Here is a 27,687-nt window from a genome sequence, read left to right as displayed (position 1 = left end):
TTATCTGTCCCTCTCAACCACTTCCTGCCTTCCTTCCATTTTTCTGTCTCCGCATTACAATGGCTCAAAAAGGCTTTCGCTTCAAGAACTTTGGACAGGGCTGAATCCATGCTGGAGGTAACCTCTGTTTGATCTCTGGATGATGAAAGAGATGTGTTGTATTACTAGAGCCTCGACTTTCATCATCTTGGCTTGTAATGTGGCGCCGTGTAAAACTTGTATTATGTTTTACATCAAAGGCATGAAGTTTTCTGACCCTTTGCAGAACCCTCATTCACTACCAAAAGAGTTTTTTTTGCATTTTTTTTTCCCTGAGACACCAGAAGTACTTGCACTCATCCTGAAAGGATAAAAGGAGCATTAACTTTGTGCAACATTTAAATAGAACACATTAGATTCAGTCCTAAACCTCCTGAAATTCATCTTGCTAACAGAAAACTGAAAAAAAAATAATAATTTAATGGAGTGTATTGCTTAACTTATTCAATTTTTAAAGCTGAGTTTATTATATTTTATGGAAGTTACAGGCTTTTTTTGCATAAACTATCCAACACACAATTTATTTATGAACTAGAAAATAATTGTTTAACCCAATGTTTCACTTTACAGATTAAAAAAGAATTTCACACATTTTGTTTTTTTATTATTGCAAATACCCATCTTACATGTTTAAACTATTGATGAGGCTGTATTTTTTTTTTTACCTTTTGAGCAAAGAAGTTCAGATTTTTTATGCCAAATGCTATCAAAAACATATAAGTCATATAAAATAAGAGTGATTAGGATTATTTTTGTTCAGGACATTTGAAAAACTTTGTAAAAATTTAGGATTTTTGTTACTTTCCCACAAGAAAAGCTTCGATTTTGACTTCAAATCAACATAAAACTTGGTTTATAGCTGCAAAATCAAAAAACCTTAATCGTAAAATAGACTTACCCAGCACCCATTTCATGATCAACATCTCTGTCCAGGAGAACTGTGTGGTTTTGACCCTGAACACTTGCCGTGGGTGGTCTGTGATGGTCTCATTTGGCAGATTCTTAACTCCCTCAAAGCGGTCAGACGCGTTGATGACCAGCAGGCCGAGGAAGATGGTGAAGGAAACGGCGTGAGCCACAAATTTCATGAAGGGACTTCGCAGGATCTGGCCGAGCTGCGGGTGAAAACACAAACTGAAAACAACAACGCAGACTGTATTTTTTTTTCATTGTAATGTTTAAATCGACGAAAGGCAATTTCAACCTCTAGCATTTTTGTTGAATTCAGACCTAGTGAAGCATGTATGCTTTCTGAACAAAACATCCATGCTTTTACAAGATTTTGTTCCTCTGAGATAAAAAGTCGAGCAGCACCACTTCACAAGCATCTTAGCAGGCAGTGCACAGCTGTTATCCATTCATGTGCACAACACATTTCACAGCAATGCAGTAAAAGAGGAAGTTGACGCCAAACTATCAACAGTTTGCAGAAACACACCATACGGGGAAGGTGCAATCCAAATAAGGAACAAACGTGTGGTAGATACTCACACACGTGCCAACACCCAGAACACAAAAGCTGACATGATGCAACCTGGTACAGACATCTGAGATGCCAGCATTTGCCAGTTTCTCAACCTGCTGAGTTCAATATTAGCTGCCCACAGGACACTTCTCTCTCTGCGTGCACGGTGACACGTCGGATCTGAGCCTTCTCACACCACACGCATCACTAAACCATGAAGAAAAAGCTGGTTTGGTGACTCTTAACCCCTCATAGTGTACTGGAACTCCAGCGTCTTTCATTTCACCCATCTGCTCCCCTGGGCGGATAAGGCCGATCCATTACGCCCCCCAGCTCGGATGATAAGATCAACCCTGATCAGAGTCTATGGCGACACCAGACGCTTCCTTTTTTTTAAAATCAGTTTAAAGCGGACAAAGAGGATCTTTACTCCTCTGACAAGATGGTAGCTGCTTGCAGTGGACACATGCAGGCTGATTAAAAGAAGCCTGGTGTGAAATGGGATTCTCATATGTGCAGAACACAGCTGCTGTGTCCTCAATTCTGATTGAGCTTAACAACCAACAGACTGATATCCACCCCAGGTAGCAATCTGTCTTCACTTATTTTGTTTTACATGAGAGACACGATGATAGAAGCAAGACTTCTTCTTTTTTTTTAGCCATACAATGCAAATGTTTCTTTACTTCCTAACAGCATAAAACAAGGATTTCCGTCATCCTCTGTGAGCAAGCGCTCGTGTATAACCTTCATGTTCACAGTTCCTTTTCTAATCCACTCTGCCTCTTTATTTTTTATCACACGTATGCTAAACAGTCTTGTAGCAAGAAACATAATCCTGTACTGTAGACACTAAGGCAGCCCTAATTTATAAAGTTTTACTTTAAAAAATGTATTCTGTTATGTTTTTGACTCATTGATGCCTAATGATGCAAAGATGCAACTCCAAAATTACCTTGATTTATTTAGCATCTACTTGAAAGTAAAAACATAATAGATTTTTTAAAGCTGGAAATACATTCAGGGGTTGAGGGTTTATATATACATATTGTATAGTTAAATATACTTGTATATTAATTCTTGTATATTTGTATTTCTCTAATTCTTGTGTTTATTTAATAGAAGGAAGTCCTTGGCCCGCCCATGGCAGTTGCTGATCACAAACTTGAGATTTTTCAAGCAAAGTGTTTTTACCTGCTTACCCAACACGATTTGAATAAATTAGAAACACATTTTTTAATCTGACATTTCTGAAGTTACTACATACGTCCTCCAACCTGAGAAAAAGGCTTTTTTTTCCCAATTCTTTAACTGCATCTTTTATTTATTTCAGTTATTATAAGTCCAGTTCTTCTATCTGAAATATCTGAAGCTTCAAAAGATGTTCCCCTTGTTCAGTTTCTTTTCAAATGCTTCACCAGTGTTTAATGGCTGAATAAGTACCAAAAACAAAAAAAAGATAAAAAAGAATGGTTGAAGAAAGGTGAAAGACATGAGTGTGTTCTTGCGATGGCTTCGTTCCCCCAGCTGTGCTCCCAGAGTGTAAATGAGAAACCACTTTGTCTGTAATAGTACATTTTATGTACTGGATGTGAGCTTCCAGACCCAGATTTTTTTTTTTTTAATTACACGACTTTACTTCAGTCTTTATGGAGCACATAATAAAAAATCATAAATCTAGTCTAAGGCAGGTAATGTCTGAAATAAAAATCAAATCTAAAACGTAACGACAAGCAAAAGGAATAAAAGAGAAAAATCAAGTTAACACACTTTGTGTGTTTGGGTCCTTCAACATGTTTGAGGAAATTTCGAATGAAAAAAGAAGCATATTTCTTATCAGACAGACCACTTACAGGAAAAAACAACAACAACAACAAAAAAAGCTGTAGAACACTGTTCTTGCTTGTGTTAAATTATGGGAAGTAACATTTTCATTAACATGCTTTTGATTAATCATTCATTGGGCTATAAAATGTAACAGTTTTATAGTATTTAAACAGCTGTGATGCCATTCCAAAAATATAGTTTATTAAAAGTAAAAAAGCAAAACATTGAAAGGATTTTAATTAAGTTACTATATGATTTAATTTTCTTTTATAAAATATAAATCAGAGCAAAACATCTGAAATTGTTTACTGATGATATTATTATATAAAAAAACAGAAACATGAAAATGTGAAAAAGTCAGTTTTTCTTGTTTGTAACAAAATACAAGTTTAAGAATTGATTATTTTGTCTAAAACTGTGAAGATTGTCCTGCAGGTACTGAATTCTTTCACTTTGGTTATGATATTTTTGTGTAGAATTATAGTAGTTAACAATGATGGAGCTTTAGAAAACACAGAAAATAAATAAAATGTTCAACTGTATAAACTTAAGTCCATCATCACTATTTGAAATAAGCTTTTTTCACTTTTAAGGCTGTACTTTTTCTGTCTTATGCTTTTATTGAGACATTCATTGTTTTCGGTTGAGAAAAAACAAGAATATGATTTATTTTTATCTCTTAGCTTATATGAAATCTCTTGTTTTGGAGTTTTGAAAATTGCATGCTGGGATAACACTAAAATGAGAAATGTTATTGGTTGTTAGACATGAAAAACAGACAAATAGAAGTGATTTATTTAAGTAAACATTAAACACAATCAAGTAGATGACATTGAAGCTGGATTCTAGAGCTTTTCTCTGTTTCTGTTAATGTTTATTTCTGATCTGATGTTATCTGTTTCACTTTCATCAACACTTCTGGTGCGTCTGTCACATCTTCACACACACAAAAAAAACCAAAACACATTAAGTATGACTCCATTTGGTGCATTTGTAGTTTGTTTTTATCAAGATCTTTAACCCTCTTGACTTTGATAGTTCTGCTGTTTCAACCCATTCACTAAATTCAACATAAAAAAAGAAAATGACCTTAACCCACACTGGCACAGACATACTAATAATCCACAGTGGGCTGTGCGACCTTTTGTGATCATGTTATTTGTCGATTCTGATACATTTTCTGATGTTCACTCTGGGGTATAACAAAATCACAGACTGTCACAGTCAGGTTGATGCATTCATAATCAGATCTGCACGCACGTGCGTACACGCACACGTTTACACAAGCAGGTGTCTCTGTGAGGCAGTCAGATCAGACACAGCCAGTGTCTCATGATTGAATCCATGTCCCAGTGGTGGAGAAGCTCTCAGAGCTGCTCTTCATCCTCACAGACACTCTTGACATCAGCTGCTCTCTTCCCCTGCCTCTGCAGAATGTCTAATTTATCAGACATGTAGCGATAGCTCTCCACACAGAATGGGAAGCAGCACATCCTCACGCACAAACGGACACACGGCGGCTGATGATAAGGTGCTGGAGCATTATCCAGGTTGATGAGCAGATTTGCATAACCACTCGTTCATTTCCTGTTTGCCCGTGAGGGCTTGATCATATTGTGTCACTTTTAAAATTATAATTTCCTTGATGGAGCATTAAAACATGGAATAAAGTACAGGTGCTGGTAAAAACCTAATGATGTAATATTCATTAAAAGAATAAAAATGTTTTATATATATATATATAATTGTTGTTGTATAATGCATTTTTAGAAAACTTCTCACTCAAGAAAAAGCTAAAAGATTAACAAATCCTCCATCTTCTTTATTTACATGTGGATTATTTACCGTATGTGCGACTCTAGCTCAGATTTCTGTCTGTAAATCAGAGATTATAATTTCAAGTAAAACTCCTTTTCAGCAATCTTTCTATCTCTTCGGGTCGGTCAACATCTGAAAGTCTGATTGCAAACATGTTTGTTTACTTTGACAGGTTATCCTTTCTAACAAACACAGTCCTTTACAAACAAACTCAGCAGCACCGCCTGTCTTTTTTTGACCCACTCCTCACTATTCCTCTGGTTTACATGAATATCAGCTTGGTGCTTCTTGATTTACATTTGACTTTAGGGAATTTTTTCATGGCTCATTAAAAATGATTTGAAGTGTTTCTCTATTTTCCGTAGTAAAACATGGATTTGCTGAAAAAAATATAAAAAAAAAGAAAACTTTTCTCTCAGAGGCAAGAGTATCTTCAGGATTTTCCATGTTAGCACTTAAATAAAACACCAAGAATCACTATCATTGTGTTAAAATGTTGAAAAAATTAGAAATTAAATTGACTTTGGCTCTAGTAGTACTTTAAATGCCCTTTAAAGGATTAAACTCCTAATTCCTAAGAAATAAAACAAGTTTCTTCATTTGTGTGCATTTGTCTTTGCAAACAGTCGTGTGTTCCTACCTTGCTGCATGGCATAATCCAGTAGGCAATAGCCAGAAAGGGCAGGCCTACTGTAACCCCCAGCACTGTCCAGCATTTCACACCAAAGGACTGCTGCCTCAGGCCTGGCAGGTTCTCGTACCAGATAGTGAGCAGCTGCTGCTGGCAGTTGGGATGAGAGACAAACTGAAAAAGAGATAGGGCCCAAAAATGAAGCATGTTGGAATACTGGGAGAAAAGTGGACCCAGAAAATCAACAAGATTAAATATGTTAAAGGAACACTTATCTATTTTACTACTTATTCAAAATATTTTTTTCCTGGTAATATATCAACATTTGTATGTTATTATTCATACTAATTGAAACTATACACAATACACACAAGATATTAATGCAGTATGTTGAATTTTATAAAATATACAACACATTCAGTTTCTGAAACTCTAAATAACCCCAGTTTTTAGGTATATTTGGACATAAAATAGTAGATTTTCAAGACTACATCTGAATTTTGACAGAGCAGTAACATGAAAACAAACAATAAAAAGACAAATACTATGATGAAAAAATATAATTAATTTTTAGTTTGTTAACGTACTATTGAATCTTTAAATATAAATATCTATGAAAAAAGCTTCACAGAAAAAGCAGATATAGTGATTTTAGTTTATCTCTACAAAACCTGTTGATTTTTTTTTTTATGAAAAGCAGTTTTGTGTAGTTTATCATATTTTGAATAACCACACTTTATAACTGTTATAATGACTAAACATGGGTAATAATAAAAAAATCATCTGTGTCATAATGTAAAACTGAAAGAGATTATAATAAAGGTTTTAAAAGTCATCCTATTTGGCTGAGATTTCAGGTTTTATCAAATTATTTTATAACATTCACAAATAACTTTTAAAAAGTGTTCATAGATGCCATTTGGCTTTCTCTTTAAAATAGAAATAAGTGCCCACAGGCAGGTTGGGGAGTCAATTTAATATTGAGTGTTGGAGTGTGGGCTGTGAATCAGAGTGACTGAATATTTACATTCATTTCTGATATTTTTCTAAGGAATTGAGTGATTTATGAAGCCTGCAAAGGTCTGGAGGGAAAAAAGGAAGACATACTTTATGAAAACCTGAGGGTAAAGACTTGAGGACAGTCAATAATCTCCTCAGAGTTTTTGTTGGTCAATAAACTGTAAACATCTCAAGTAAGACTCCACTTTCCAACCATTTTGACCCTTAGTATTATTTTTTTTATGCAAAACAGACCTATACTCTTAAATGTACTCAAACATTGAACAGTTATCTACTGAGTTTCTATGAACATTTTAGTTGTTGTTACCTTAGTTTTATGATATCCAACAAATTATTATTAATTTTTAGAATTAGACTAATACGGATCAAATAGATTCTTTACTGGTTCACTGCCTCCCACTGTGGCACAAATGTACACATGGTTGTTCCTGAAAATGGCATGTTGGGGATCACGCTATGATGTTTGCTACAAGAGTCTCAAAAATGGGGGCAAAGGATATGAATTGACATTCAGAAAGCACTTTTATCTCATTGGAGATTAGCTCGTTTCCAGACGCCTGTGAGGAGTCGACTCGGGGTCTTCTGAGGCCACACGCATGGAAACACACTGATATTTTTATGAAGCTGTTGGGGCCATAACAGTTTCAAATAAATTCATTGAGCATAATAATGAGTTAGGAATTTTTGAGGGAAGGATTTATTTATATCCTGTTTTTTTTTCTTCTAATTTTCTGCATACACATTTGTGCTTGAATCTTTAATGTTTCTAGTTTATAATCATCAAGTTCAGAGGGTCTCTGATCAGCATTAGGGGTTGAGAGTTCAGAGAGGGGGGGCAAGTAGAAAAATTAAGATTTTTATAGTAACTGGAAATATTCCTTCAGTCTTTTTGTTCTCGATTAATTCCTATTCGTTGCCAGCTATGAAAATAAAAGCACAATTCACAGATTCTAGTCTCTATAATGAACTTGCTTTGATTTTAACTGCACAACAAATTGTAATAACATGCGACTTTAGACACTTAAAATGTACATTTAGCCCTAAAGAAAAAAAATAAAATTACAATTTCCACCCATGAAAATGAGCTGTGAAGAAGTCTGCCCAGAAAAAAAAAACAAAAAAACATGACTGCTTCATGCAGGATGTGAACTGTTGTGAGGCAACGATACAAACTGTGCAACCTGGTCACAAGTATTTCTAATATATTTACTAATCCCGCCGAGACTTGTAAAATCTAATCCTTGACTAAAAGACATAATGAGGGAATGGAAATAATAAACAATATTCATATAGATCCATTTTCCTACTGACATAAAATGTCAAAGCTCGTTTTTGGTTTGAACCATGCTGAGGCTTAAGAATCCCTTATCTGCAGCTGCATGCTGTTAGCTTGTTAGCGGTGCCTGGTTGGGGCTGGCATATGGCCACATTCATGCACTCAAACGTAGAAAATCTGGTTCTGCTTTCATCATGACCAATTCAAGATTTCCTTCAAGACCTTTGACTAGCTTTTTATGCCTGCCAACAAAAAAAAAATAAACATGCTTTAGCTTGTTCAGACTTTTTTCAGGTCTTTCTATATCAACCTTGCTGATAGTGCATTTGGGATGATTTCTCACAAAGTATATGGTTTCCTTTACTCCCACAGAAAAGTAAAGGCCTGTGTTGCAGATTTTTTTTGTGTCAAAGTTGCACTCCTTAAAACTTAAGTTCAAACTTTGAAAACCAGAAAAGGGATGACAATGTGGATTTCCGCCACTAGGGGGAGCAAAGGAAAAGCAAGACTGTCAAGACAAGAGATCAAGAAATGAACGTGATGAAGGCCAAACCACGCCCAGTTTCAGAAGAGAAAGGGTCATTAACTCCAAATTATTAAGTTCACAAATGTTTGCAAATTTAATTGAGTTTAATTTTCCATTGATTTGCACATTTATATTTTAGGTAGAGTGTAGGTCCCTCTTGAGTTTACTCAATGTCAGATGTAAAATAATCAGTCGTATTAAAATTGAATTAACTTATTATTAGTAGTAGTAGTAAAATGCATTTTATTTTAAATCAGTTGGCCTCTGTGGCAGTGTAATAATAAGTAATTAGACTAGTATATTGGCTGAGGCATTTTTTTTCCAACTGAGAAAAAAACAAAGTGAACCCAAAACAAAAACAAGAGATCAGACTGCGGCCCCTGAACCAAAATGAGGTTGACACCCCTGTTGTAGAGGAAGTTAAACTCATGAACTACAAGCAGCAGATTGAAAAGTTTGGTTATCAAGCAGGATCTGAAGGATCTGAGCCAGGCTTTTCTGATGAAGTTCTGCCTGGCTGTGGAACAGGTGGATTCTGCAGTTACCCTTATTCTGACTTGGTGCATTTTGTGTGACCTGTAGCCTTCCAGAATCAAATCAAATCAAACTTTATTTATAAAAAAGTGCTGAAAAGGTTGAAACCAAATAAATAAAATGTAAATAAATACACGAAAATACAAGAAAATACACAAAATAGACAAAATATAAAAATGTTGCATAATAGAAATTAATACAAAAATACATAAATAGATAGGTAGATTGAATACTAAATAGTCTCCCTCCAGTCAACACCAATAGAGGGGCAAAAACTACACTAAAGAAATCCACAACCTGAAAGAACATGACTGAAGATTCTACCCTCTTCCCAGACATACCTGTCTACCCACAGTGGATGCTTGAATTTGGTGTATTCCCAAAAAATAGCTGCAGAGACAAGCTTGCTTATTAAAAAGACACCCCTTCTCTGTCCAAAATTCAAACTAGCAATAATTATGTTTCTTCTTTGAGTTAAATGGAAACTTTAAAAGCTGTCAAATGTTTTGATGCATTCTAGACACATGTATTTGGCTTGGAAATGGGCTATTTTCATATTTGATAGGGGAATCGGCTCCAGCATGCGCCTCTGGTACACCTGTGCATCCTTCCACCCACCACTACCTCAGCTCAAAATTTAATTGGTGTGTTTCTGTGGACAGACCAGCTGAGGCACAGTAATGGCTCTCTAACTGATCAAACTTTGACCAGACAGCCATCCATACGCCATCAGGCCAGCAACTGACTGGAAACCATTTATTGAGCAAAGTGTATTTGTGCAATGATAAATGAAATGCTGCCTCTTGGTTTTGAAATGCTATTCTTACTGGATTTACAAAAAGCTCTGGGTAGTTATTTTAAATGATGAAACATTCATAACTTCTTACTTACCTCCTTAGAACCAGCTTATTAATTTGTCCTCTGAAGTTGCATTTTAATATATTTTTAGCTTCTCGTGCATTAGCATACAGCCACCTTGCAACTGCTAGTTGTTGTTTATGCTGTCAGTAACACGGAGGCTGCAAAACCTCATTACAACTTGATAAGAAAGAAATCTTTGAAGTACCTTTTAATGATAAGCAGTTCTGGAGCAAAACTTATCCACAAGTGTTACTTAATGATGTGCTACACTTTTTTTGAGTTATGCAATCTCTATGAACCTGATGTCTGTGTTTGGATGGTAATTGTCATTTTAGTGAGACTACGTTTTTTATCCCCCCAGGAAGTCGATTTAGGAGTTAAGAAAGTCATTTTATTATAATTTATTCCACTTTTTAATAAAAGGCTACACCAAAAGGCACTCCCACATCTGTGGCATGGTAAAAAGTGACGCATAAATCTTTGAATCGTGTCTCTGTATCGTATATTATAACTTGATGTGTAGCCTCTACCTCTGTTTTTGGATCTGTCATTGCTTTGTAACTTTGTAACATTTTATTTCCTTAAAATATGATTGCTTACGTATTTAGCAATCAATTCCTGCAACATGAACATAATTAAAGGGTCACCATAAATCACAGTGGCCTAGTAATTGGAAGTATTTTCACTGGCAATGTTAGAACAATATTCCTAATTATTATTTTTATCTTTATTGATTGTCTGGTAATATCTAATCACGATGCAATTAAAATTTTCAGTTCCTTGTTAAATGGTTTCCAAATTGCTTATCTAGATGGCTGATTATTTATATTCAAATATATACAGTATGTTCTTGCCATATGTGTTCTTAAATGAAATTATAGTTTGACTCAATAAAAGGCTGTGTAGAGTCTTTAAAATTACAGATTTTTTTCTGGTGCAAAGCTTTTGGAAGCATTACAGAACCACCACAAAACATGATGAAAATAAAACTGATCTGATTGGAAAAAGGAAATTAAGTCTGTGATATGTTTTTAACATAAAAAATGAAGGGTGTTGGAGTTAATTGGAACCAGAATTATTTGTTCCTGTAAATGCAGCAAAATGTATCCCTCTTCTCCTTGCTGTATATTAAAAGATTAATACTATTAATGAAATAAAAAAACAGTAAAAGGAAATAATAGTGAGGTAATAGTGTAAGATACATAGTTTAATCATAATAGTATAATAACTGCAATAAATTGAGCTTGTGGAGTTTGAACTGTCCACAAAAATGACCACAAAAAATCCCTTTTTTTAATGTTGAGGTTCTTTTGGTGACCTTATCCTAAAATGTTTTGCTCTTTTACGTTACAACCTATTACTTAAAGTGAATTCATAAACCTAAAATAAGAATAAACGCTTTAATTTACTCAAAAAAATAGCTTCTGTGGATTTTTCTTACCTTTTTGACTTCGTACTTGATGGCGAGTTTGACGCGGCTGAGGCAGGGCCGGTTGTAAGGGCTGGGTGGGCACTGATCCACATCGCCGTTCAATATGGCCTCAACCTCCTCCGTGTCCCGACAAAGGTCCAACACACCCACTACAAAGTCTTTACACTGCATGGACAGCTTACGGTAGTCGTTCTGTATGGGAAAAAAAACAATAAAATTAATTTAAAATGTTGGCTTGATGTTCCAAACTTGACAGATCAATTCCTCCGTCAATATGCTGTCAAAGCATGGTTTAAACTGTAAAACATTTTTCTTTTGAATATCAAAAATAATCAAAACACCATTTTATAAATATAAAATCACATATTAACGTGAATTTGGATAAAAACTAACAACTTTAAGTAAAATGTGTTAATATTTAAAAAATGCAAAGAATATTTAATAAATGAGACTATGAGGTCATAAATTCAGGCAAACATCAGAAGACTGTGTGATTTTATTACATTCACACATCAGACCCAGGCAGCTAATCCGTACACACATGAATTCACTTCTCCCAGCTTCTATCAAAGGTCTCTTTGTCTCTCTTTTCTCCACAACAATTTAAATAGAGGTTTCACATGTTTCTGTAAAGCGTGCTTCTCATTAGGCTTTCCTCACCACACTTTTTCAAAGCCAACTATTTCACTCATTTCCCTTTGACAACTCGTCTTCTGCAGCGATTTCTGTTATCTGTGAGTAAAAATATGGGGGTCTTCTCTGCCTCCTGTGCACCTGTGGCATTCATTGAAATTGTCTCCGCATTTTCATGGCTTAGTTTGAGATTTTTTTTTAACTCTAAACTGCATCCCAATATTTTGAATTAAATACTAAAAATCATGACAAACAAAGATGTTCCAATCACAGATTCACTACAGGGTTAATTTAAACATTTAAACTGAAATGAAGGAAAATCAACAAGTTAAAATACATTTTGCTCAGACATCTGTGATGCTCTATGATAAGAAAATCCAATATGATTGCAAAGGTTGACAGCTTTTGTCTCGGGAGACGAGACCAAGGATGAGATTGGAGGACTGAAATTGAACAGTGGAGTAAGAATGGTTTCATGTGAGTGAGTTCAGATGGACAAGTCAGTGGTGGGAGTTGAATAGAAAGGTTATGCCACTACACTTCAGTAGATACCCACCAAAAAAAAAGCCAAAACTTCCCAATACCGTCTTCTTTTATGAAAAAGAATAGACACATCTTAGAGTATTTTCCATCCAAATAGCATTTGCAGGTTTTATGCTTGTATTTCCTGAGGCACTTGTGTAGAAATTGATGTGTTGTCTTAAAAAGTCAAGATAAATGTTGGGTTTTCAGGCAGGTTCTGGCGCCTGCAGCATCACATGTTCACCAAATATGCAACTTGGAACAAGACTCATTACAGTTTTGTCAGATGTTTTGCCAAAGGGGAGGAACAATGTTTACTAGCAGGGGATTGTGCGCATATTTTGTTGCTGTTGTTGAACAAATGCACACAAAACCACTCATTTAGGGTTTTTTTTTTTGCACACAGGTGTCACACTAACATTCAATCAATTGTATGTCAGCAAAGCTGAAAGCAGTGACCTTTTAGAGATAAAGCTTGTGAGCTCAGGTGTTGTGCTCATGGCAAAACACTGATCCAGATAGGGTCCAGAAATCAAGCTTTCTTTCTGAATGTGTAAACATGTTCAGTATTTTACAAATGTATTTATTTTTAATATCACCTTCTGCTTTATTTAAACATCCAATACGAGTAGATCTATTTAGAAGCACCTTCCTATATTTCTGTCTGCACAAAAATCAGTCCCACAGCTCCTCTCTAACAAGATGGGGGAACACGGGGTTAAAAATGCAGCATTCATAACCCAGCTCAGAAAAAAAAAACACTAAAAGACCTCTATGGTGGGGATAAGATCAGTTTGAGAAAGTTGGAAGTACATGTGGATTTCAAAAAACAAGACAAATGGTGGTGAGTACTTGAAGGAGCAGCAAGAACATGTCTGGGCCCCAAAAAAGTTATGCAGAAAATGAAGAAATTTCATGTCTTTGCACTGTCATTTAGAACATAACAAAGAAAAAATGTCTTATTGTTCCTGAAACTCCATTTTTGTTATTTTAGTAGTCAATGCTGGGGAAAATCATCCGCTACTGAAAAGTGAAAATGAACCTCTGTGTAAAACATTAACACCACATGCATGAACACACAGCAACAGAAATGGAAAATTCAAATGTTTCTTGAAGTGAAAAGACTCATTTTCATCACTTGTCCGCTCTGTCTTGGATGCGGCGGCTCTGCAGTTTAGGTGTACGCTGTGATGGAGATTGCATCCTCGTGTCCTTGAGGTGCTAAGGAAGCTGATCGCACTGACTGATTACATTATCTAAACAGATTTGGAGCACCTGAGACCAGGGAGCTATCAGACACTGCATTTTTCTGACTCTAAAATGGCTCCTTAGGCTTTTCTTTCATTTTCATTGCACCATAATACATTTAGCATTACTGATTCATGACAGTAAATAGAGCCCTGAGTTTACATATAATTTAGTTTAGACAAAGTTATATTGATGTGACTGCAAGCTCTCTTGATTTTGTTTTTATTAAAACACATTAATGCACCTTACACATTACACTTTAAAAGTTTAGGATTATTTAAAACATGTCTTCTTTTTGAAAGAAAAGCACAATTTTTTTCAATGAAGATGACTTAAAATATTCAGAAATACACTTTTTGCATTAATAATGTGATAAATTTTATCAATAGTTATGATGTCATCAATGTTATCATATTAAAATAACTATTCTGGCTGCAAATGTCTGTTTTTGATACATTATTTACATAGGTAACTAAGTACATTTCCAGCAATCACCATTCCAGTCTTCTAATGTTATAATTGTGTCTGAAGGCCAACAGATGATTAGAAACGGTTGATTAAGCTCTCAAAATGTCCACAAAAAACAGAACTTTCATGTAAAACTCAACTGTCTATTGTTGTTCTTATAGAAATGAAGGGTATTCCATGTGAGAAATTGCTGAAACTGAATATTTCTTTCACAAGAGTGTATTGCTCTTCTTTAGAGAACAGCACAAACAGGCTTTAACTGGAAGTAGGAGGCCCCACCGGATAACTGAGCAAGAAATCAAGTACATTAGACTATATAGAGGCTAATGTACGTATAGATGGCTCATAAGTCCTCAACTGACATCTTCACAAAATAGCATCCTCAAAATGCCTGTGCCAACATCTACAACAAAGAGGTTAGATAAGTGTTACTTAAAATTCAAATCATTTTTTATTTTATTTTTTTACATGAAACATCAGTAATTAAATTAATGAAAGTAACAAAATAGTAGATCTGACAAGTGTGTTTTTTTACTTTTAATGATATCCATAACTAAACAAGGATAAAATGGTGATTCATTTTAAATAAAGAACAATCTAAAGACAGTTGATACATTTTCTATAAGTCGTCAGTCATTGTATAGAAGAGAATGCAAGCTTTTTGTGTATCAAATGCTATAAGTTGATTTATTGAGACATTAGGCTTACATACTTGGAAGGATTCATTTGCAGGAATCTCTTTTGAGGCGATTTTTTTCTTAGTTTTTTTTGCATAAACTCATCAAACTACTGCTTGATGCACAGAGTAAACATTATTTGAATAACAAGCAAAAGTGAAGAAGGACAAGGAGAGCAATAATGAGAAGGGACAGGAAGGTGATAATGAGATGGAAATGAGACAGATAAGTTACTTCATGACCCCAGCCCCTCAGGAGAGCCCCCCCTCATTAATTTGTTGGGAGACAGGACAAAGATGACGAGTGAAACGGCTGAACTTCAAACATAAAGGTGGAAGATGTGTGTATAAGGGGAATAGATTAATAAACCAAGCGTTAGAGGAAGGTATTAAGTAAAACAAGGTTAAAAAATGTGCATAAACAAGTAAAAATACAATAACAGAGTAAAAGTGTGATACATTCGGATAGCGTGACCTACCAAGAATATTTGAAAGGATTCTATTGGAACTGAGGTGTTTTAGTAGCCTACTGTTTTCTTTGGTAAACATCAGAGTTTTCGGTGACTCTAAATCAAACCTTTGTGTATCATAGTGGTGTGTATAAACAAAAACCAGAATCCCCATCAGAGGAAGTCACTTTTCTTTTGGAGATTTTCTGTGGTTGTGTGTGTTTTCCACACCTGTCAACATCACATTTAGAGTTTTAGCCTGTTTGCTTTGTCATTAGTGCGATAAACCTCAACAGCTTCATACATATCAAGCCTTTTGACAACTGTGATTAGTTGTGCAATAAGGACAGCTTTTAATTTGGCGGGATGGGGTAGAGGCGTCAACAGACATAATGAATCACTCAAAACATTCAGTGACAAGAGCCCCAACACGAGCAGAATAATGAAGAAAAACTGAACGTAGACAGAATTAACTATCCATCCATCCATCTTCTTGGCCGCTTCCTCCCTTTTGGGGTCGCGGGGGTGCCGGAGCCTATCCCGGCTACTGATGGGCGAAGGCGGGGTACACCCTGGACAGGTCGCCAGTCCGTCGCAGGGCCTCAATCACACACACATTCACTCTCACATTCACACCTAGGGGCAATTTAGAGTCACCAATTAACCTATGAAGCATGTTTTTGGACGGTGGGAGGAAGCTGGAGTCCCCGGTGAAAACCCACGCATGCACGGGGAGAACATGCAAACTCCACACAGAAAGGTCCCAGCCGGGAGTCGAACCGGGGCCTTCTCGCTGTGAGGCGAGAGCGCTAACCACTGCACCACCGTGCAGCCCAGAATTAACTATATTCCTCTAATATAAAGAATAATACTCAGTAACTACCAGCACGACGACCCGACAACCTACTGTTGGAATTTGTTATGCTACTCATTATAGTCAAATTAGTTTTGTTAAGCTTTCTTTGCTGTTTTTCCCCTCTGTCATTCTTGTTTGAATCTGTACACGTACTGGAAAGGAGGACCCTCTCATTTCAAGAGGTTTTATCCTCTCATTTTTTTATTTAATTGTCAAATAAATAAATATTAGGAATTAAGCTTTGAATTGTTTTTCTTTGAGATAAAACTAAAAAGTATCGAGAATTTTTTAAAGTACCTTGTTTTTGACATATTTAATGTTCGATAAAATGTTTTCTAACAAATCTGGCAATCTGTTTGCTGACTGTTAAAAAGTAGATTTTATTCTCATTTTTGCTGACTGATGTTGCCAAACAAAGAGATTTTCTTTAAGAAAAGCTGAGTTTTAATATAGCCAACCAGTTTAATGGAGAGATCTTATAAAATAAATATTCAATTCTGTTATTTTAATACTGTAGTAATAAACAGATCACATAAGTGGTTTAAGTCTTTATGATCTGGAAATAAGTTTTACAAATTTCAGCATCAACATGTTTCTATTAAATCTGATGTAAATTCTTTAAAAAAGATAAGTATGTTTTTGTTTCAGTTAAAAAGACACATTTAAGTTTGTCTTATTTAGAACAAAATCATATATTTTTTGTATAAAATAAGCTAAATTATTTCTCAACAAAATTTTATATAATTAGATTCATACCAGAGTAAAATAAAGGATTTCTGATTCTAGAAAAAGGTATTAATTCTGTATGAAAGACATGCAGAGGCCTCCTCACCTTAAACTCCGTCTCTATGTTGGCCAGCCTTGCCAGTTCATTGCTGAGTTCCAGTGCTGTGAGTACGGGGTCCTCACTGCTGAGGGACAGGTATGCTGCACTGGCTAAGCCTTTATACGCATTCATCCTGGAGCGCGAGTGACTGAATGAGTCTTTCTTCTGCTTGTCCACGCATTCTAAACATTTGCAGAAATAGTCATGGGGCCTCTCTATGCGGGCCCCCTTTGTCAAAAGTATGTGAACGATTTCGTACTCCTGGCAGTGAGCTGCCAAAATGATGGGCGTGACGTCATGCGAGAAGCGTGTTCCATCCTCGTCGTAGGCGTAGAAGTCATCATCCCGCATCTCCTGCTCCAGAGGGCTCAGCGCCAGTCGGATGCCCCCGCCGAAAGCCGGATGAGCCAGGATGGCCTCCACGATTCGAACATAACCTTTGGAAATGGCCAAAAGAAGGCCGTCCCCAATCCTGGCCAAACCGTCCTTCTTGAGCAGCAGCTCCGTCACCTCCAGGTGCTCATTCCCCACTGCCAGCTGCAAAGCATTCTGGCCCATGTAGTCCACGCAGTTGAAGTTCAGTGTTTTGGACTCTTCCAGCATTTTGCGCACCACAGGAATGTTCCCGTACTCCGCAGCATCCATGAAGCGCTCCTCCTCTGCAGTGAGGGGGGAGCCACGCTCATTGAACATATAGGCTGGTCCCCGTACTGCCTGGCGACGCCCCTTCTCCCTGAGCGTGGTGTGACGGCGATTCATGGCTTCCACCCTGGAGGCAGAAATGAAGACTTTACACATGGGAAATGAGGGGGAAACACTAACATTTAAGGATGCTGCAGCAGGACATTAACACCACAAGAACGGATGATGTAATTAAGATTTCAGGGAGGGGAATGAGTAGAAGGCCAGAGATGCTAGTCTAATTTACATCAATCTCACTATGATGAAATGCAAAAATAATCGTCATTTCTCTTCCAGTCTGTGGGCAAAGGCCGGTCAAGCACAATCAGCAGCACTTAACAAAGACTTTGACCTGACAGAGTGCACTCCAACAATGATAGAAATATCTCCAACCAGAGCAGTGAATCACCCCTGGGGTCAAAGGTGACAGCCATGGACAGCTCCAGCTGCAACACTGAGATGAAGTTGTCAACTCAATTGGTTCTGGAACGACAAACTGGCGTTGATATTCACTGATGGACTAACCAGCGGAAAACGAAATTGTCTTCAACATCTCACACTTTTTAATTAGTTTTTTTTAAGAGAGGCATCACAGGTTTTTGAACAAACATGCTTTATACGTAAACAACAAAAAACGTCAGCTTTATTAACTTATCACAAGCTTATATAGGCATTCCTGTGGAATTTATGATGTAAAAAAAAAAAAACAAGCAAAATGATTTGTAGTTACTTCTAAATCTTTTTTGGTTGCCTTTTACGTGTGTGTGGCTGATGAGGCATGAACACAGAAAGCTGTTTGTTGTAGAAATCTTCCTTCTGGGTGCTTTGAGGATGGGAATAATCTTACACCCTCACCGTTTGAGCAGGGTATGAATCTAATAACTCAACATTTGTGTGTGTGTGTGTGTCCACTTAAACGATATGGACAATAAGGCTTTTGATTTCTAATTTACAAAAATCAGCAAAGAATTCCTCTCTAGAAAAAAAAAAAGTTTTTTCTTCCATTTTATCGTCTTCACATGCACAGTTTATGGCTGTGCATGCAAAGTATGAGTGCACACATTCTCCCCAAACAGGTGCACTACAAACTCTTTGATGGCTTTTATTAGCTTGCTGCTGTTGTTGACAGTTTCTGAGAGAGCTCATTTGTGCCATTAATCCCCTATAAAACACTGAGATTAGGAGTTGGGTAATTTCTCTCAGTCTCAACACAAATCCCTTCTCCGACAAGCTTTACTGAAAGGTATTTGGACAATTCCCTAACGACATAGGAGAAGTATGGCTGCTGACCCATTTAGATAGCCTTTTAGAAAGGTAATGAATCACTCTTCTTCTGTTGTCTTCTCCATCCATCACCACTGTTTTGATCTGAAATGCATGATGCTGCTCTCTCTGTGTCTGAATGGGAAGCCATAACTGGTTTCCCTTTTCTACAAACAGGACATTCATCTGTTTCCTCCCAGGAAAAGCAGCTGCCACAAAATACAAGCCACTTTGATTACTTTTATAGTAAAAGTTCGTGTGTCTGGGATTCGATGTCCAACAGGACAGCTGGGTGATGTTGAAAAGCTTTTGTTTCTCATTCTGAAGCGTGGCTGCCCTCTGCTCATCACAGATGGTATAAACACACACGTTTGATCCCAAATACGGTTCGTTGGCTAGTATGGATTTTGAAATTCAAATTTCACACAAAAATGAGTCTGATGATGATTTAGTGCTGAAGAGAAACCTCTCAAAGGTGGAACATTTGTATGCGAGTAGTATTTCCAGTCCCACCTGTTGAGCCCTACATCGATCAAAGCAAATATAGTTGATCTTTTATATTATAGCTACAAATGTGTTCATTTCCAAAGAACTTACTTACAGATGTAAAACCACACACATTTTCCCTTTGGGTTCAAGGCAAAGAATTGATCTTTTTCACCTGAAGGTAAAATCGAGTCTCTGCTGCAATTTCATATTCAAGGCTCTGGACTCGAGGCGTCACTTTAAATCACTGCATTAGTTTAAAAGAAGCTGAGGAGAGACAACCCGGCCAGCTTTTGGAATCTGTAGTTACAGTCGATGCACAACGGGTCATCCGTGATTTAAACGTTTTTCACTGTAATTTATTCAGCTGGTCTTTTTTCAAAGAAATATTCTTAGATATTCCTTGTGTAGTTGCTTTTGCAGAAAGTTGCCTAACCTAAACAAAAGTGCCTCAAAGTAGATAAAAAAGGTGTTTGGAACTAAAAGACAGCCTTAAAATAATGTGAACTTTGTAATCTGAACAAACATGTAACATTGTTGAGCCACAACAACATTATTTATACCTAAATTTAACAAAATGTGTGTTGCCATTTTAAAAGACTACTGGTGACATGAAATTATTCTGGATTTTGGAAAGTGGATTTTTTATGCAAACCCCAATTTTTGAGACATTTTTCTCCTGTTGTTCTATTCGGTAAGTACCAATTTCTGAGGTAATTCCTCCTACCATCAATATAAATGTCAGGAAAGTGAAAATAAGATTACGCAACTTTACTATTACTGATTCCAGGAGATTATAAGAGCAGAAAAGGGTGATTTTTTTTTTTTTTTTTTTACTGGAAGATTAGTGTAGAAATAGCAAACTTAGAATAATACTTTCATCATAGAGTATTTAGACTTTGAGAGAACATTTGGAAAGCTGTTTTACATTTTAATGTCAAATAAAGACTTTCTTTTTAACATAAATTAGAAATATGATTAAATACAAAGATAATCTGAAACAAAATTAATTTTGCCAAAATTCTCGAAGGAAAACATCTGGAGTTTAGAGCAGAGTTGCTCAATGCTGCACCTCGACTGTACACTGAAACACATTTGTTTTAAAGTCTGAGAACATCTCCATTCATTTGGCATGAAAGGTTACTGAATGGTTGGACGGGTGTGTAAATTAAATTAGGTCCTTAACCACTAACTGTAACCAAACTGAATGCCTGTGGTATGAGTAAATCTGGATTAATGAGCTATGATGAGAGGGTCCTTCATCAGAGTCATTAAAAAAAGCAAACGAGGGAAATGTTCTTTGGGATATGGCAGCCCTTCTAGACTGTTCCAGGACACACAGCAGCTGCTCTGTAAACAGCTGGAAAGCACACTTCCTAAAATACTTGGTTTCTTTTGCCGTTATTACTCCACTGGGATTTTCAATGTCAGATTTCCGTCATTAACCTGATTGTGTAATCAACTCTTGACTCTTCAAAATGCACTAAGCTGATCTCCAATCAGCCATAATCAGTGTTATGGATCAGTCACTTCAGGTCACTTACAGTTCAGCTGGAACAGAGCAAGGAAAGAAAATGAACATTGGAAATGGAAAACGTGGAAATCAGGGAGGCTGTAGGGGGTCTTTCAGCCTGAACGTCCATCTTGCGAATACTCAGTATCGCACCCACGTACACAGACACTCCAAAGCAGCAAGCCGCCTTTCAGTTTTCAGATCAAAAGTAAATTTCTCACCGTAATCTAGAACTAATGAAAAACAGGCGTGTGCCCCCCTCTTAGGACACAGGCTCAAGTGAGAGCACACAGACGTCTTTTTCCATGACAGAGCCTTTTACGCTGAACACTGGTGTATCAAAGAGGCAGAACAGGCGAGATCAAAGACTCGACACGAGGCCTGCCATCCTCAACTTCTGATAGTCATGCTTATAAGCCCGCAGTAATGAATATTCATTAAATGTCATTGCGTATGCCCATCTGAGGGTCTGTGGATGTTATACAATGGACACTGTACATTATGGATGCAGAGAAACTATTTCCTCCTGCTCAATGAGTCATTTTCTTCAGTTCAGCTGATCTTAGACATAGATTTTATCATATTTTAAGGTAAAAAAAAAACATTTTTGTGACTTTTTGTCTGGTCACTCCTCCACTAAACCCAAAACAGAGGTTCTATCAACACAAGTGTAGGATCTGATGGAAAAACAAGCAGGTCTTCCATCTCAATTGCATATTCATTGTGTGCACAACACATATTCATTAGGGATGAACCACTTCAACCGAATCAGCTTACCTCTATAAATGGGATTGGGAAATCCCAGGTACTTGAGGGGATACATGGTTCAAGATAACAGCACAGTTCAATTCCATTGATATTAACGTGCAGGGAACTTGAATTATTCATCCACCTCCAACAAAGGCGCGCAAATCTTTTCAGTTATCCGGATGCAATCCATTAAAACCCTGACAAACCGTGGCTTCCTGTGTGTCACAGCCTGCAGGATTGGCGCAGGGAAAAGCCTGTTCACCTAAACTAACCTCTACCTGTTGGAATGACAGTAGGCTTGAATCATCAGGGCTCTTTTGTGCTTCAACTAGATTTTACAGATATGTGGAGTGGGCACAAAACTACTGGCTGGTAAAAAGACAGAACTCACGATTGTCGTGTTTCGGAGTTGAACTCGGTGTCTATGAGCTCAGTGGAGCAGTGGTTCCCGTAGTCCTGCAGTTCCGGCGCCTGCTGGAGTCTCTGTCCGCGGTGCTGAAGGCGCTCGGAGCTCTCGGCGCCTCGTCCTCTCCATTTGGGAACGGGGACATCATAGTGATCAAATCCCACATCTCTCCGTGAATCCGGCCGAAGCGGAGAGCCGGCGCCCGCCGTGCTCTGACGGAACTTTGGAGATGTGAAGCGCGTGGAAACCCCGAGCTCCAGGTTCTCCGGAGACAGGTGCAGGCACTCTGAGGAGGCGAGATAAGGCGGGTCCGTGTCCCCCAACAGCGGAGAGGCGGAGGAGAAGAGGTCCAAGGGCCGCGGAGAAGAAGGAGATCCTCGGGGGAAAATCACTGACAGTGGCGGAGAGGGGGACTCCGAGAGATGCGCCCTCTCGCCGCCGTCGCTTTCCTCTCCCTCGTCACACATTTGGAGAGTTCGGGAGCACCATAAACTTCCAGAGATTCCTGCTAGCAGACAGACATTTGTCGGTGTTCGTCAAAGTTTTCTCTGCACAAGTTTCTTTTGAGCCGCGCTGCAGAGACAACCAGACCTCTACCCTCACTCAAGGGAGCGCGCGCGCCAATTAGAGCGCACGAGCAGTGCGCGCGCGGGCGCGCAAAAGAGCCAACCTTCTCCAATTGAAAGGAAAGGAGCAGCTGGCAGCTCTACAAATCAGTTCATTTCATCCTTTCATAAATATATTACATTTTATAATAAAAACTGAGCTTAGGATTTAGATTTAGAACGAGGAAATACTGATTATGATCTCTCTATTTAATTTTAGAACTAAATGTCCACCTTTAATTAAGTTCAAATAGAAAGACATTTAAAAATCTCAAAGGTGAAATGACATCAATGAACATCAAAATAACAAATTAGTTTGTGGATTTTAAAGGGAGTACATTCTTTTGTTCTGAGATTTACGCACAGATTTCACATCTCTCACAGGTACAGACTAACCCGATTAGGGTTTTCCCTCATTGGGTGTGAGTTTGTGTGTGCGTGTGTCCTTAGACTCTGATTAGAAGGCGGAGAATCATTAGTCACGATGGAGACTTCCTGCTCTCCCACACAGACAATAACCAGAACTGACGCAGCCCTTTGATCCATTATTGGATTTACGCACAAAATGCATCCATATATATTAAAAAAAAAAAAAAACACGCACACACAGTCATGCACGCATGTCCCATAAATCTTTTGTGTTACTGATTATGAGAGAACATTATTCTTTAGAATGCGTAATAATGTCCACATTATCAAAATCACTTAACATTGGAACATTGATTTTCTACTTTAGATTAGAAATAATCTCTACAGCTTGAAATCAATCAGTCCAATACTTAGCAAAAAGTAAATATACTTTAGATATTTCCTGTGCAACTTAAGGAAGTGACATTTTTTAATTATCTCCCATTATGTCTATATAACATAAAATTGTAAAGATCACCAAAGCTGATACTTGACCATGAATAGTATATGTGTGTTCACGCTTTGAACGCCAATGAAACTTTTATAATGTCCGTCAGAAGAAAAACAAAATCAAATATATAAATAAAAGTTTAAATGGTTTAAACATTGTTGTTGCTGAAAGCTATCTGTTAATCTGCATATTTTAAAATTGACAGGGATTTAAGAATTAAATTAAATAATGTTTGATGTAAAAACATTTGACCAGCTCAACTACAGAGCAAATAATTATCAGATTTAAAGCAAATAAGTGAAAGAACGGTTAAGTTAAAGTTAAAACCAGGCTAAAACGGTGGTTAAGATAAAAAGTTAAAACATCAGCAGAAATTATTGGGAGGTCAATGATCAGCTTGTGTGTTTATATGATGTCATGCTACAAAAAAAATACATTTTAAGATACATTCTTGTTTCTATTATTGTTTGGGTTTAAGATTAAAATGTATTGATAGGAAAATGCAAAATAGACAGAAAACATACATGAAACATTCCTTTGATTCTCCTTGCAGATACACAACCATGACATTTCCATCTCAGCTTGATTCATTTTGCATTTGGGTTGTAGATAATGTTGCACCGACAAAGACGATAGCAAGTTGTCATACATTTGACTTTCAGGCAATAAAATATTTTTTTTCCAAACATTTCCACATTTAGGTTTAACTACATTAAGAATATGCTAACAAAGCTTACGCTTGGAATTAGATTAAAAATGAAATAAATAATTCCCGAAATAAAAGCAAACAGTTACATTTCAAAATTAAGTAGCAGATTAAGCATATGATCTTTGCTCCTTATAGTGGAGCAGCTTAGTGTCATTTTTAGCCAGAATCGTTAATTGATGATACAAGCATGAAATTTGGTACAGTTATAGTCTCTGGATCTGGTTACAGGAGAAAAGTGCTAGCCACACAAAAATCCAATATGGCCGTCATTTTTTTCAAGATGGCCGCCATGGCAGTAAAGTTGGCAGAATATCATAAAAATAGTTTATTTGATGATGTTTTCAATGTTTTTTTGCCTCGAAAATGGACTGCTAATGCCAGGGTGGCAGTGAGGATGAGCTCTTTCTGCCTAAAACATGCCAGTTAATATCCCTGTAATGTTTAGCAATAAAAACCTCATTTCACCTGATGAAGTACTCACATTTTTTCAATGTAACTCATTACACCAACAACCTTTGGTGGCCATCTTGGAAAATGGCCGTCATTTTGGAATTTAAAGTGGCTAGCACTTTTTTCTTAAAATTTGGTGTCTTATAAGTACTTCAGCCAAATTTCATGCTTGTATCATAAAATGAAAGATTTTTTGAGTTAGCTGCTCCACTATTAAGTTAGAATTCTCCTACATGCTTCTGAAATTTCACTTTTCTTCTTTTCCTTTATTCTTTTTTAAAGAAAAGGTGTTTGGCTAAAAACAGTGTAAGGTCTTTATGCAAAGGGGAAGAGCAGTTTTGACTAAATGCATGAAAGAGTTAGCACAAGCAGATCCTTTCAGTTTACAGATCATCACAATTTTATGGAGAACTTCTGTCTGCTGATTATAAATTAGCATTTATTTTTTTAGTTTTTTAACATTTTCAATGAAAAAAATTTGAGTTCCATTTGGAATCTCATTTAATCAAGATTTATGTTTTTTTTTTCTTCTTTTTTTGGTCTTAAAAATGACTTTAGCCACCTTTATGATGTGGGTTCTGCTTCTCGTTTGTACTGCTTTTTTCTCTTACCATCTGTGTCATCCCCATCTTGGTGCATCAGGTGGGAAACAAAGCAGATGCACCTCTCAAGCTGCTCAGTCAGTCCGCTCTGTCGGATCCTTGTCAGGAGCTTTCCTCATTTTTGTGACAGCAGATAGAAGAAGTGCCGGTTTCACGACTCCAGCTTTCACTCATTCTGTGGAAAACACCGACGTACAGAACAGGGCTTTCATACTCCAGCTGTACACTTGACAGGTGTTTGCCTTTACAAGCCTTTAGCATCCAGACAGAAAGTGTGTCAGAGAAAGCTGAGGGTCTGTAAAGTCTCGGCTGTTTGTGCAGCTGGAGGGAAAATGTTTGCAACCCAGCTATTTCGCAAATGACCGTGCCTTTCAGGATAGTAAATGTCCTACTGCAGAGAAAAGACCAAACATTGGATTCTCCAGATGATGTCTGGCACAGTTTGTCAATAAATCTGCAACAAAAATGATTTTCCAAATCACATGTTTGACTTCAAGTAGCAAAACAAACAAATTCTCAACTTTTTATTGCATTGGTCTTTAATGGAATACCAGAACTTGCAGGCAAGTATGGTAGATGGATACATGTTTTTATTTTTCAAATAAACAGCATAAAATTAAATTGATACTTAAAAAAGAATTGCTGATGATCAAAAATGAATGGAGCCATGTGTAATATCACTGGTTCCAGTAAAGATTCAAACATCTACGTGTTAATTTAACCAAAGCAGCATGACGGCGATGCAATAAATGCTTTTGCTTCTTGGCTTTAATTAAGGCAACTTGTCGTGACAGGCAGAATTGAGATATTTACCCATTCCCTGCTAAAATAAAAAAAATAATTAATAAAATAAGCATTAAAAAGCTCAGACTTAACCCCTTGACTTCTAAATTAATTTCTTGAAAGATGCTAAATGAAGGTACAATGATTTGATGCATTTTTGAATCAATGGGCATCAAGGGGTTAACTCAGTCTGAGGTGTTTTTGTTTAAGTTGATGATATTTAGTGATTTCTTTGCATTTGTTGGATATTTATTACACTTTTTTTGTCTACTGATGTTTTCATAAAACAAAACTAAATTTTCTAATTTAATCTATTTTTCTATTTGTGATCTAAGATAAAGCGTCAAAAAATGTTTTTCCAGAAATAATTGTAGGCAGGACCTCAGTCAAATGAGACAGTGGATTATTTTACATTGGATCAACCGTGTTTCCCTCACATTGGAGACTTATACACTCTCCAGAGAGTTATCTTGCAAATCTCCCAAAGTATTTCCTCACCAACAGAGTCTTTTCAAATGGAGTGAATATAAGAATAGAGATGAAACATTATTCCTTTCGGAGTAGGTGCAGGACATTGGAATATCTTACTAAAGAAGTAAACACGCCCTCTGTTCCTCATACAATTACTTCCTTAATGTTGCCGCAACTTAATTGTTTCATCATTGTAGTTATGATAGCTTAGCATAAAATATATTGGTGAAAAGATGAAATATTTCTTTTTCAATGTGATGCTCTTAAAATTCTGTTCATTTCGTTTGGCTGCCTGTATTCTCTATGAATCTCTGTCTGCTTGACTGAGTTAAGATAAGCAAGTGTTACTTTTGACAAGTGCTGCTTCAAAAATATCCTGCTTTCCTTTCATAAAAGATTGTCGAGAATGTCTTTTTTTTTCTATGACTTTTGAGATAAGAAAGGAAGCACAGAAGCTTCATTCTAACACGATATGAAGAATTTGTTCAACTCTTTTGATGATTTCCACTTTTTCCATCAGGATGGAAAAACTCAGCAAATAAAAAAAGCTATTTGATGAAGCTTGTCTTTGTCCTAAAATAGCTTTTCCTCACCAAAATGATAAAGCCTTTATATAAAGCTTCTTTTATTCATGACAAAGTAGTTTAATAGAAATTTTTTTCACATCACAGCTTGATTTTATTATGACAGAGCGCAAAGTAAAAAAGTGGTCTAGCAGCAATTTAGTGGAAAAAACGGACAAAAGGAGAAGTCTCAGAAATGGATTTGTGAGTACTAAATATTGAATAAAAGGCCAGAGCATGTGGAAAAAAAAATATATTTTAGTTTTGTAGGAGCATGTTTTAGTTTTTTTCATATAGATACTTTGTCCATTGTAGGTGATGGAACCAAAAGAGCAGCAAATGTTACAAGAAGGAAAAAAAGTATTTTAAATAGGAAATTCTTTGAGAAGTAAAGATGCACAAAAGGAAGAATCAATAACGACATCGGCTTTTGTTTAAC

The 27,687-nt window shown here is 36.7% G+C and overlaps 1 protein-coding gene across 2 annotated transcripts in view; it reads right to left on the bottom strand.

Annotated features, from left to right (window-relative positions):
- The window catches only part of LOC112153636 (short transient receptor potential channel 7), a 53,564-nt gene extending 30,323 nt beyond the window's left edge, over positions 1-23,241 (bottom strand). For both annotated transcript variants that reach the window (XM_024283998.2, XM_036213902.1), the window contains exons 1-5: positions 22,192-23,241; positions 17,114-17,876; positions 11,439-11,621; positions 5,790-5,954; positions 938-1,154 (exon numbers count right to left, since the gene is read on the bottom strand). In XM_024283998.2, coding sequence (XP_024139766.1) covers positions 938-1,154; positions 5,790-5,954; positions 11,439-11,621; positions 17,114-17,876; positions 22,192-22,673 — 1,810 coding nt within the window. In that variant the 5' untranslated portion in view covers positions 22,674-23,241. The remainder of the gene's footprint in view (positions 1-937; positions 1,155-5,789; positions 5,955-11,438; positions 11,622-17,113; positions 17,877-22,191) is intronic.
- Between the last annotated feature and the right edge of the window lie 4,446 nt (positions 23,242-27,687).

This window comes from Oryzias melastigma, linkage group LG10, assembly GCF_002922805.2.
Source record: "Oryzias melastigma strain HK-1 linkage group LG10, ASM292280v2, whole genome shotgun sequence".
In the NCBI taxonomy this organism is placed as follows: domain Eukaryota; kingdom Metazoa; phylum Chordata; class Actinopteri; order Beloniformes; family Adrianichthyidae; genus Oryzias; species Oryzias melastigma.
Note: the sequence above shows the minus strand (reverse complement) of the source record. Positions and strands in the feature narration are given on the sequence as shown.